Here is a 13,962-nt window from a genome sequence, read left to right as displayed (position 1 = left end):
GGTTTTTAAAACCTGGGTTGAAAATATAAGAATAAAATATATTTCCATTTCTTTACTTTAATTCCATAATGAGATTATAACATTGGCCAGTATGGGACAGAGACATAAAAATAGGTTTTTTCTTTTCTTCATTAACTATTTCATAAAAATAGTTAATGCTGTTAGAGATAATTTCAATATTTCATGTCAAGTAAGCAGAGTTTTAAAATTGTTGGCAATCAAACATGACAGATTTGCATCAATGAGGCAGATGCCACCATCATGTATTTAACTTGTCAATTCTTTGGGATTCCATGTTGTTATTTGCTTTGTTATGTGCCACATATTCTAAACAATTTTTTACCATTTCTGACACCTGTCCTAACCAAACATAGGTGCTTCCTTCTTTTTATGTTTTCTGTGTTTTCTTTGGATTTTGTGCAATAAGAACACAATCCTAAATTTTACAACATCCTATCGTGTTTCTCCAACAATACGCCCCCAACAATATCCCCTGTTATGGGACAGGGGAATAGCGGGAGCGACTCAGATGCTGTTGTTGGAGACGGCGCTGGCGAGAGATGCGCCAGCACCGATGGGAAGCGGGAAGCTACAGAGGCCTGAGAAGTGGCTGAAACGCTGCCAGCAGACATCCCCGCCCGCCCGCTGACCCGGGTCTTCAGCTCTTGGTGGGAGTAAGGGAGCCCTCCGCGCTCCACCATGATTGGCCGTTAGGAGTGGCTGGTGGCGAGGCATAGCTGCCGGCGGGCACCCTAGGCAAGGGTGCATGGGGGGGAGAAAGAAATTATTCACCCCTGAAAAGATGTCCTAGCCATTTTTTCAGGGCTCAAAAAATAATAATACCCGGCCTTATTATATGAGAAACACGGTAATTGTTATAAAAATAAAAATGTTATATGTATAAGAGATGTGTGATTTTATGTGAATGTGCATATATTTTTAAAAACTCATGTCCTACCTGTTCCTCAAAAAAAATGTGATGGATAATCATTTTAAATATGATCTTAAAAATCCAAATAAGTTAACAAAAATAAAAGAGCACACAAACTCTATTAATTTTAACCAAATGCTTCCTTAAAAACCATGTTCATCTACAACACAACATAGTTTTTTTAAAAAAAATTAGTGCAATTGACTAACATTGGCTTGTATATTAAAAGGTAAAGGTAAAGGTTCCCCTCGCACATATGTGCTAGTTGTTTCCGGTGCTCATCTCCATTAGAAAGCCATAAAACCAGCACTGTCTGAAGACCTCTCGTGGTCATGTGGCTGGCATGACTAAACGCCCGAAGGCGCACAGAATGCTGTTACCTTCCCACCAAAGTGGTCCCTATATTTATACTTGCACTTTTACATGCTTTTGAACTGCTAGGTTGTCAGAAGCTGGACAAGTAACGGGAGCTCACTCTGTTACACGGTGCTAGGGATTTGAACTGCTGAACTGCTGACCTTTCTGATCAACAAGCTCAGCGTCTTAGCCAATGAGCCACCACATTCCTGGCCTGTATATTAGGACTGGTGAAACCTCATGAGACAAGTAGTTCTTAAATAGTATCCAGAAGCTCACTGGAGTGTATGGAGAGAAGCACCCCTTTTTGAGGGCATCAATATCAACTGAATTGAACCCAGAAGCAAAATGGCAGCCAATAGAGTCAAGCTATGTATAACATATCATAGCTCTCATAAAATGGTGCAAAACTCATTTAAAAAATATCTCACCCAGCAACCAAAATTTTGGGCTCTGTTGTGGTTGTAAGTCAAGGACTACCGATATTCCATATAATGGCAAAAAGGATTCCCCAAGACAAGTGTTTGTTAAGACTGATTGTATTTTTTAAAAAAGCACTGAGCTGTACATTTTCACGTTGCTAATTCAAAAAATGGCATCATCATGTCAATAGGAATAATGTGGAAACTGTTTTCCTTATCCTAACATAAAACACTACTTCTTGGAAATTAGCATGATTAAAAAGAAAAAAGAAATAGGAATTTATAAAGGTAAAATTGGACACATATAACATGGATATTGGACAGCCAATCCGGTATAGTGGTTAAAGCATCAGGCTAGAAACTGGGAGTCCATGGATTCTAGTCCTTCCTTAAGCACAAAGCCAACTGGATGACTTTGGTTCAGTCACTTTCTCTCAGCCCTAGGAAGTAGGCAATGGCACACCATTTCTGAAAAGCCTTGCCAAGAAAACTACAAGTAGCCCTTGACTTAATTAATTTACTGACCATTCAAAGTTACGGCACTAAAAATAGTGGCTTATGAGTATTTTTCACAGTTATGACCTTGGCAGTATCCCCATGATCATGTGATCAAAATTCAAATCATTGGCAACTGGTTCATACTTATGACCATTGCAATGTCCTGAGGTCCTATTGATTCCCTTTTACAAACTTCTGACAATCGAAGTCAATAGGGAAGCCTGATTCACTTAACAACCATATTACTAACTTATCAACTACAGTGATTTATTTAACAACTTTGTCAAAGAAAGTCATAAAATGGGGCCAAACTCGCTGTCTTGCTTAACAACAGAAATTTTGGGTTCCATTGTGGTCATAACTCGAGGGCTACCTGTATAAGATCTTGTCCAGTTAAGATACTGAGAATTGAACATGATTGAACAAAAGGAAAAAAAATGAACACATCCAGCCTTGATGAAGTTGTGGCAAGCAGGTTTAAGACAAGTGATAACACCATAGATGTTAACAGTGGCTTTTAATGTTAATGCTCACATTGTCTGCAAGTCCCTGCAGGATAATTTAGAGGTCTTCAAGACTATAGCAAATCTACCAACTGCACCATATGTTAGGAGAGGCATGGTTGAGAGAGAAGTCATCCTGAAGGAAAAATGTGCTCAGGAACATTCTGGATACTCTGAAGTTCACAGTTCAGCTATTCACTGCTCTCTATTAAGCGTTAGCAGAGCATGATGAAAATGAGAGTGGAACATGTTTATTGCCTATGCTACAAAAGTTAGAACAGCAGACATATAATTTTTCTAAAGAGTCTGAGGTAGACAGCGGGTATGGTGTTGTCCTCTTATAAAAGCAGTTTTAGTGCTTTAGACTTAGTGGCTCCATTTTTCAGCATTTGTTGAGAACTGTGGTCAGGATATGTGAAGTGGAAGGAATCTGGGAGGAAAAGGCAATCTGATGCTAAGACATGGTTTCTCAATTCTGAACAGCCCACAGCTGTTTGTGAGGTTCTGGAAGTTGAAGTTTATACATCTTCAAGTTACTAAGGTTGAGAAATACCTTAGTGTGGAAGGTGATAAGGATTCTTTGTTGAGAAGCCAAATCCCAGAACAGTCAGGAGAATGGGAAAAGCAGATATTTACACTCAGCAGTGCTTGGAGATGTAGACTGTTAAGTGCTCATTAACGTAACCTGCAAAAATCTGTAATTTCCTATTTAAAAAGCATTTTCAGAAGCAAAGGCATGAACAGTAATATATGGTGTGCTTTATGATCTTGTAGCATTAAAAGCTTTAAAATTTCATGCCAATATTAAGAGCTAAAAGGAATTGATGTCTCTGATTGCCGTCAGGTGGAATAACTTTTTGAAAATGGAACTGTTCAGATGGTTTAGACCTAATTAGCAGTGACTTCCTTAACCTTTTTTCCCACTGTATTAGAAAATGGTTGGCTTCATTGAATAGAGAATAGAGTCAGATAAATCCCAGTTCGCTATCAGAGGTGGTAGTCAGCAGGTTCTGACCAGTTCTGGAGAACCAGTAAAAATTTTGAGTAGTTTGGAGAACCGACAAATACCAGCTCTGACTGGAGATTTTGTAGTATCCTTCCCCTGCCATGCCCACCAAGACAAACCCACAGAACTGGGAGTAAAAAAAAAATTGAAGCCCACTACTGTTATTAGGTGATAATGTGGAATTTGAGCATGGATTTCATTGTCTCTCTTTCCCAAAGTGCAAGAGAGCAGGGAGAAATATACCCAGGAATATTGACAGGGGATTTGATATTTACTTTATTTTAAAATATCCCCTCCCCACCTTCAAACTCTCATGCTTTATTATAAACATTTTGTTATAAACATTTTATTATAAGCATTTTATTATAACCATTAGAACATACTTTTATCATTCTTTCATCAGAAGAAAACTAATTCTAGCAGAAATATTTAGGACTTATTGAAAAAATTCTGGTAAACCTTGTGAAAAAACAAACTCAGAATCCTATAAATTCAAACAATTTACAATCCATGTTTGAGTTAGTTATATTTAGCTTGTTCTTCTGAGAGAGTTGTTAGGGATAACATTGTTTACCCTAACTGGTTTGGGTAAAAATAATAAATAAGTTATCATGGTTTGTTGGTTAAAGTGTGTGTAACTTTAACTACAAGAATGTAATTAAGGGTGTGGTTGTAAAAGCACCATAAAAGAAGCAAGTCAATTGCAGCTCTCTCTCTGGCTTAATGATCCCTAATTACTGGATGGATTGATGACTGCGTTTTTCCTTACTGGAACGGAGGAGAGAAAAGAGTGTTTATTTCTCAACGGAGAGAAGAGAAAATACGGACTGATTTATTGTAAGTGAACTGACATTGGCTATTCAACACGGACTTTGTAAATTGAGTATCCTCCACTGAACTGACTGAAATGATACATGACTAATGGACTGTTTATTTTGACTATGCTATAATTCCTAATGGAATAAACTATATTTTTGATAGCACAAGCGTATCTGTTTTTTACTGCGTGTTAACTAAAATACAAACTTATCTCACACATTTACCTGTCTGCCTATCTGACTACGCTACACATTCTGTTTAGTTTGTTTTCCTTAACACTCTTTGGGGAATTCAGTCTTAACAAAAGTAATAAACAGAAAGAATATAATAAATGTCCATGCCTAAGGCACTATGCTACCAAAAGAGAAGAATTTACTTCACACCAGCCATGACTGTCAATCTTGATATGCTAGATTTCCAACCCCTTATTCTGGACCAGGGAAGTTCATGGGGTAAGTCTTGACTTTTTCAACTCCTTCGAAGACACTCCTGAACTGGAAGTAGTTCATAGTCACAATACAGCAGCATTAATCTTTTTACTATAGACAAAAGCAAATACACACAGGAGTTTTGCCTTCTATAATATTCTGAAGGCAAAACCAATATATGGGACTATTTATTTATTTATCTATCTATCTATTTATTTATCTATGTATTTAATATAGCTGCCCATATCATTTTTGTAACTCTGGATGGTTTGCAAAACCGATAATCCAAAAAGAAAAAAAACCCAACCAAAAATTTCCACAGAAGCCATTAAAACATAAAGAATAAAAATGATTAAAAGCTTAAAATAAAGCATCATTTGTGGAAAACCATCATTCATTTTCCTATTTTCTAGAATTTAAATTCTAGATTATTTTCTAGAAAACATGTAGTAAAGAATTTAATGACCCTTTATTTTTTACTCTTTTTAAAATAACTACAAGTGGGGAGAAGCTATCATTCCTCACAACAGAAAAATTCATTTAAGGACATGCTTCTTTTTCATTCTTGGCAAATCATATTGTCTTATGCCATGTTATACATTACCATGTAATATAAGAGAGTTGACCAGTTGCAGTAGATGGCTTCCTAGTGGAACATTTTCTACAGGCAGTTTTTATTATTTATTTAAATATTTCACCCATTTTCCATTAAAAGTAATGCCAGTTTTGGGAACACGGTTCCTAGATTTCCTAGTAATTAAGAATTTTGAGAAGTTTTAAAACATTTATGTTTTGTTTTTTTAAAAAAAAACATCTTAAAACAATTTTAGTTTTAAAACATTTATATTGTTAAAATGTGTTTTAAAAATTAATATTTCATCTGTCCAATGCAGAATTTTAGTCTAAACACAATAAGAATATGGGAAATTACATAATATATGCTAGATGATATAGCTAATATTTCCTCATTAAAACAGTGGTCACAACAGTACCTTGAAGATTATAGCCTTGAGGATTAACTTAAAATATTCCTGGGATTGTGCTAACTTCAGCGGGTTGCAAATATATCTTCCCTGGACAATGTGAATGGTAATTATACAGACATTCTTGGATGGTCAATTTCATTCTAATTTCAAACTGAAATAATCCTGATTGCTGTTTTTATTTTTCATAGTGCCTGGTAATATAATTTCTAAAGATATACCTCCAATTTGGAACCTTTAAGTTTTCATTGAAAAGACAGACACTAGAAACATGAAAGGCGCCCTTTTGAAATTTGCCACTGCATTTTTTTTCATGCAATAAATATTTTTAGCTCAGCTGCCTAAAGTAAGTATTTTACTATTCATATTAGATCAACTGGTGCCTTTCTTTTTCTAATTGAATTCATTAGCACACAGCACCTGCAAGTTTTATAAACATGTTCACATTAATCAAACAGAAATGTTTAAAGGTTATGTCTATACAGAATGGCAAATCAAACCAAGGTAGCTGCATTCTCTCAAACAGGCAACAAGCAGTCAAAATAAGGAGTGACCTATCAAACCCTGCACCAGTTAACAGCAGTGTCCCCCCAAGGCAGCATTCTAGGACCCACTCTCTTTCTAATTTACATAAATGACCTTTGCGATCATATTAAAAGCAGCTGCATCCTCTTCACTGATGACATAAAACTATTTAACACCACTAACAATACTGCTGCCCTACAAAGCAACCTTGACTATATGTCAGAATGGTTGAACAATTGGCAACTTCAACAACTTCAAATGCTCTGTCTTACACATTGGCAACAAAAATCAGAACACTAAATACAAACTGGGCAGATACGACCTCGTAGATGATCCTCACTCTGTCAAAGACCTAGGAGTACTCATGTCAAAAAATCTAAGCCCCAGAGTTCACTGTAACAGCATTGTCAAAAAGGCATTAAGAGTTGTTAACCTAATTTTGTGAAGCTTCTTCTCTGGTAACATTGAACTGCAAACCAGGGCATACAAAACCTTCACCAGATCACTTCTTGCATACAGTTCATCTTCCTGGAATCCACACTGTATAACGGACATTAATATGATTGAGCAAGTCCAGGGGTATTTCACGAGAAGAGTACTCCACTCCTCAGCTTGCAATAGAATACCTTGTACCGCCAGGCTTGAAATTTTGGACCTAGACAACTTAGAACTAGGCCGCCTATGGTCTGGTCTAAGCTTAGTACACAAAATTGTCTGCTACAACATCCTACTTGTCAATGACTACTTCAGCTTCAACCACAATAACACATGGGCAAACAATAGATACAAACTCAAAGTAAATCGCTCCCAACTCGATTGCAGAAAATACAACTTCAGCAACAGAGTGGTCAATGCCTGGAACTCACTACCTGACTGTGTTGTTACATTCTCAACCCCCCCAAAACTTTAACCTTAAACTGTCTACCATAGACCTCACTCCATTCCTAAGAGGTCTGTAAGGGGGTGTAAATAAGTGCACCAGCGTGCGTGCTGTCCCTGTCCTACTGTTCCCATTTATTCATACTCATTTATTATGTATATACTTTTACCTGTTTATACTTATATGTTTATATGTTATGTTCATACTTATACTTGTTTTCTCATACATGGTTGACAAACTAAATACAATAAATAAATAAATAAATAAATTTGTGTACACATCAGAGGTGGTATTCAGCAGGTTCTGACCAGTTCGGGAGAACCAGTAGCAGAAATTTTGAGTAGTTCGGAGAACCGGCAAATAACACCTCTGACTGGCCCCACCCCATCTATTCTCTGCCTCCTGAGTCCCAGCTGATTGGCTAGGTCTTCTTTTGTTGCCCTGCACAAGAGAACAGAGCTGGAAAGCAGGTTAGTGGGGTGGGAATGGAATGAGATTTTGCAGTAACCTTCCCACAGGAGTGGGGAGGGAATGGAAATTTTACAGTATCCTTTCCCTGACACGCCCACCAAGCCATGCCATACCCATCAAACCACACCTACAGAACAGGTAGTAAAAAATTTGAATCCCACCACTGGTACACATCCTGGTGATAACTCTTACACACAAGACCAAACCATGCTGGAGCATAGTTAGCTATTTAATGAATAAATATTATCACAAAGAACTAATTTCATTATTTTCCTGTAATTGATCTAAGTTGTTCATTCTTACAGATCAAAGGTTGGGAACATGCAGCCCTCCAAATAATTGTTCCCAGCAGATCCAACCACCCAGAATGGGGTAAAGAACATTGGGAGTCAAAGTTCAGCAACATTTTGAGAGTCATAAGTTTCTTATTATATTGACATATTCTTTGACTTTGACATGCAAACTTTGTTATTTCATCCCATATGGACAACTCATTCTGACTTGGAATAGCAAGAAAACAAGTTGGTCTGTTGCTTTGTGACAGGAAGGTAGCAAATTGCAGTAAACATACAAATGATAATCCCACAATCTACCTAGAGAGACATTTGCATGGTAATGAATATGCATAAGGTTGATTGGATGTCACCTAATTGTACTTTTATGTGCAATAGAATGAAATTACACTTGAGAGCTATAACAACTTCCTGTCATTAGAAACAGGAAAATCTAATGAAGCTTATGGTTAGTTTTGTAATACCGCTTAACAATTTACATTTGAGTGAGCTTATGAGCTTCCCCAAATAGTTCATAACAATGAGCAAACAAGGAGCTCTTTCAGGGAATCATGATTGAAACAAATATTTTTTGTGTTATCCTGCACTTCTTATTCTTTACTTTCCATGTGACCTAAGCTAGTGATCATCTATTTACATACTAGTGATTATTTGATATGTAAAGGTTGGTTAAGCTCAGAAGCCAACTGCAACTAAGATCCAGACCTATTTTATTTTCCAAACACGTAAAATAAATTAATGGGGCAGGTGCTCAAGAGGAAAATCTGGTGTGACAAGGATGTATTGACAGAGGAGTGCATAATACACAAATACCATGCTACTCCCTTTTGAATAAACAGAGACAAATGGATATGATTGTTAATACCTTGTAGAAACAATAGCAGCCATCCTGTATTTTGCAATCTCTCATAATTTGGCCAATATGGTGGAAAAACTGGAATAGGTTATTGGTTGCTAATTTGGAGTAGAAGTAGGAGACCTTAAGTAGCTATGGCCATAACTGGTGCATCATTCAATGCTGAGAGTGGGCTCTCTTAGTTTAAGCAGGAGCCACAACTCCAGGAGACAATCCCCTCCACAAGTCACAAAACAACTTGTTTAAGAAAAAGCATGACCCTATCATGAGTAACCTTCCAGAGCACATATTACCAGATTACCCTGATAACAAGCAATTTTGTTTAGTAAAATGCAATATGAATTTGTTTTACCTTATCCAGATTCTTGCAGCTTCCAAAAACAGATTTAAGTTCAGAACTTTAACATATCTAACTTGGCCACTCACAGTATTATATAATGGGGTAAGCTACTGTATCTTATTATGGCAAAGGACAGATGTTAATGTCTTCCATTATCACTTCATATGCTCTAAAGGGAGGACCAGTTCAAGACTCTTGTGAGTAAGGGCTTCCATTCACTGTGTAAAAGTGATCATCACCATGGAGATCATATGCTCACAAACAGTTACAACTACCCATTCTCCCAGTCTTGGGAGAATGTAGAACCAGAAACTCAGCTGGTTGGGAGAGTGTAGAACCAGAAACTCAGCTGGTTAATGAGGATATATCTTCAGAATTGTCCAGCCACATATCATAATACATACCAAGTTTGTAGATTCTTCCACTAGTGTGTTCTGAATGGATACAGGATTATTTTGCATTTATCAAGGGCACCCATTGCATTTTGTTTACATTTTTATTCATTGCTTATATAATATCCACAGCTTATTTTTATTCTATTCTAGAACTGTATATTTCTATTACTAATTATCTATTATTAAATAATTAATTACTATTAATTATTAACTAATCTATATATATAAAAGCCAAGTACCACTCATTCATCATGAAATCTCCAGAACCATAAAGCCTACAAACTTGAAATTTGGCACATATATTCCTCTTGGCTTCTAGGTGCTCGTTAAGAAAGGATTTTTTGAAATGACCATCAGATTATTACTATTTCTTAATATAGTAAATAACACGCTCTGATGCTAAGGAGTTCTACTCCTCTTCCCCACCTGAAAAGAACTCTGTCCAACTGCCAGTTGCCTTCTATTAACACGCTCTGATGCTAAGGAGTTAGACATTCTTTCTCCATCCCCGCTTGAAAATAATTCTGTTCCAACTGCCAGCTGCCTCACATGTGGTTACCTCAGTTCAAACTGGCAGACATTCCACTCCTTCACTCAGGAGGGTTCTGGGACTCCTTACAGTACTAAATGTCGGTAGCTCACCAAAATGTCTACACCTTCCACTTATGGAACTGCTTTCGGACTCAAGGTGGTGGGAGCGATATTCCCTTATGTATTTCAATCACTGACCACCACTGAGCCAATGGATTGTGAACCAGATTTCTCCTGCATAGCCTGATCACTGCCAGTTGTCTCATATTCTGTTACCTCAGTTCTGTTACCTCAGTGGCAGGAACGATATTCACTTATGTGTTTCAATCACTGACCACCATTGAGCCAACAGATTGTGAACCGGATTTCTCTTGCATAGCCCAATCACATAGTGTCATCGTGAAGCATGGGTATCCAGCTAGTTAATTATAAAAGAGGAGCAAAGGGAAGAACAAAAGATGAAATTGGAAGAATAAAGACTAAACTATCAATTGGCACCACCAAGAACTGATCAAAAAGAAATAGGCTGGTGGAAACATTGATGTATCATGACTGCATGACAAGTACAAATAAACTTGAAAAAGAAACTGGAAACTTCAGACAAAAAGAAAATGTACAACATTGGAACAGAGTGCAGACAAACATTTATGATGAAAACCAGTACAGATATTATGTTCCATTGAGAATAAAAGTTGGAAGCAGAGCACTGGAAAGCTGTGATTCATCTGAGAGCTGTTTGAAAACCCACAGTGTCCTTTTTCTTATCTGGTCGATAGATGAAAAAGATTTTCTCTTTTGTCCCTTTTGGGGGGTATATAGTTTGTGTATGGGGGATGGGGAAAGTTCCAATAAGGTAGTTGAAACACCCTTTTCTTACCCTAAGGGCACAATGGAATTGTCCTTTTCCATTCTTCTTATTCTATGTTCTCTCATCTAATTATCAGTCCCTCGTTATCTTCAACAAAACCCTCTCAAAAAAACTTCTATGCCAGTGTTATTTCCCCCATATTAGACTACACCAAATTCTCTCTTTCAGTCTCTAATTCTTTACTTCTTTCTTCAGTTCTTCCTTCCATTCTAATATTTACCTTTTTGTCACTGATAATCCAACTACCCAAAGTAAATACTTTATTTAATAAATGAATCCTTGAGCTAACTAATCTATTATTTAATAAATGAATCCTTGAGCTAACTAACCTATAACTGACCCCAAGTGCCACCTTTAAAAATATGTATGAACAAATGCTATTTATTTCTTTATGTTTTTGTCTTGCTGTATTCTGAACATTCTGTTCAAATCAAATGATATTTTTCTCTTACTTATTTTTAGCTTGCTCCAAATCATCTCTAATCCATTTTAATACTTTTTAAAATTAGCATTTCCATTTTTCTGAGTCTGTTTTGTAGCTTTTAAGTTTTAATGTGTCATATTTTGATCTTTATATTGTAGGGCTTCTAAAAATCCATTAGATGACTAACTTTCTAATTTGTCATGTAAAATTTGGGGAATTTTTTTTGTTTCAAATACAGGACATCTTGAATATTAATATGCATTAGCTTATAACAGGCATGCCTGCTTGCTTTTATTAAAAAGATGTGTTTCTAGAGAATCCTTTCTGGTTTTTTTCATCTGCACCATTACACAAGAAATTCAGTGCTTTCAGTGCATTTCCTCCTTCTCCCTACTGCCTTTCACCCTTTCTCTAGTAATTTACTATTTTATAGACCATATTGTTGATTAATTTAATTGGTATGTATATACAGTACATAGACATAAACACACATATACACGTGCAATAACATAGTTATTAGTATAAGCTAATATTAGTAAAGTATTAGTATTAGCTAGTGTTAGTAAATAATTAGCATTAACCTTTGTAATTGTACTTGCATGCTTCCAATGCAGACAAATTTCTGAGTGTGAAAAGTCTGAAAAAAAGTAAAATCTTAATGAGAACTGACTGCAACTTTATTTACTCCACATGAGAAAAGGAAAAGGTTTTAATTCAGTGGTAAATATTTTGCAAATGATCCAAGATTTAGTCCCTAGCAGCCATAGGTAAGAGGAGGGGAAAGTCTTGTCTTAAACCACAAAGAATCATTGGCAATCAGAATTCTATTAGGTTAGAATAACCAATTATTTTATGTTCTATAAGTTGCCTAAAATAGCCCCATAGGCAGTATGATAGGCAGTAAATAAATTTAACAAATAATAATAAAAGACATATATTTTGTTCTAAAGCAGTCCAACCTAACTCATAGGTGGTTTGTTATTTTAAAAAATGGGATAAGGAAACATGTGTGTTCAGCTTTGTGCTCTTGAATAAAACAAGGACATAAATCTAACGAATACAAGAATACTGTATTTAATTCAGTTAGTAGACCTAATCAATCATTCAGTCTTACTTTAATCATGAATCAGGATCAATCAGGAAAATACATAGTAAAATATTTGTAAATGCCATTTTTTCATTTGGAACAACTGTTATATATACTGGCATGATTCAAAAGGTGGCAGCTATATTTGATTCTATCGTGCAAAGTATTCTTTTACCATTCTGTAAACAATGCAATGTTTCCCATTTCTGTTTTAAGTCTTTTGGTGTATATAAACAAAGTATCTTTCAGAGAAAAAGCTAGAAGCATCAACAAATAAATAAGGAAGAAGAAATTACTAATTGTTTACAGTGTTCTCAGCAAAAGCCCCTTAAAAAGGGATTCTGTGGGATATGCTTTTATTTGGGGCTAAATTAATAAAATGCTCCATACAATTCTACTTATGTGGATTTGAACACAATTTTCATGAATTCAAGAGAAGGAAATAATTTACTTTCATGGTAAACAAGAAACGACATCTAAGGTTTCTGATAAGTTGTAATGTATTTTGATGAACTAAGATGCATTTTGATTATATTCTTCTCTACTTTTCTCTAAAAAATATCAGAACACATCTTATGGTAGAGACCTCATTTCTGTATGATGCTATTTAGACTATCCATTAAAAGCAATTAGTTCATCAAAAAGATCAGGAAGTGACCTTCCATGGCTCCCTAACAAAGTTGAAGAAGCTCTATTATATTGGAAATTTTTTAGAAAGCTTGTTCATCATAAAAATGGGTTGGCTTGTCAAGGATTCAATCAAAACGAAGTCTTAGCACTTTATTCATTGGCCAAGTATCCCTCCCATAAATGACTCTCCCAGGAAGAGAGATTTCATTTAGTGGAAGCAGAGCACCACCACTCTACTTTCTGAACTATCTGAAAGAAACAACAGATAACAAGACAGAAAGCAGGGTTTGGTTAGTCCTGAATGACTAGGAGCTGTATCTTTGAAAAGTTCTTCAAAAGGTAAGGTAACACATTGCTTTCTGTAATCTAGGGGCTACTTTTAATTTGTTAACAGGAAAACATATTTTTTGCCACAAAAAAATCCTTATATTTTAGACATACATTTAATTTAATTGTTCTCTCCAGAAAATTAGCAAACCTGAACAGATGTAATCACTTTTGTCAACTGCTTTAATTCCTAAGGTTAATATTTTCTTTAACATCATTTGGCCTTCTTTGTATTCTTCATTTTCCTTATTGTTGTCTTTAGTATTTTTCTCACAATTCTGCCATGTTTGGAAAGCCCTTTTTATCTCCTTTTTGTTTTAAAGTCTCAGGTTTGTTTGTTTTTTTGATCTACCAGTTTACTCAGCATTTTTAGGACAAATTATTTTCT

At 35.8% G+C, this 13,962-nt stretch overlaps 1 protein-coding gene across 1 annotated transcript in view; it reads left to right on the top strand.

Moving 5' to 3' along the window:
* Nucleotides 1–13,471: 13,471 nt before the first annotated feature.
* The window catches only part of TRPA1 (transient receptor potential cation channel subfamily A member 1), a 43,805-nt gene continuing 43,314 nt past the window's right edge, over nt 13,472–13,962 (top strand). The window contains exon 1 of the mRNA XM_087961838.1: nt 13,472–13,586. Within this exon, the coding sequence (XP_087817964.1) occupies nt 13,549–13,586 (38 nt within the window). The 5' untranslated portion in view covers nt 13,472–13,548. The remainder of the gene's footprint in view (nt 13,587–13,962) is intronic.

The sequence above is a fragment of the Notechis scutatus genome, chromosome 3 (genome assembly GCF_049901735.1).
Source record: "Notechis scutatus isolate UNSWTSFEM ecotype Mainland chromosome 3, rNotScu1.2, whole genome shotgun sequence".
Classification (NCBI taxonomy): domain Eukaryota; kingdom Metazoa; phylum Chordata; class Lepidosauria; order Squamata; family Elapidae; genus Notechis; species Notechis scutatus.
Note: the sequence above shows the minus strand (reverse complement) of the source record. Positions and strands in the feature narration are given on the sequence as shown.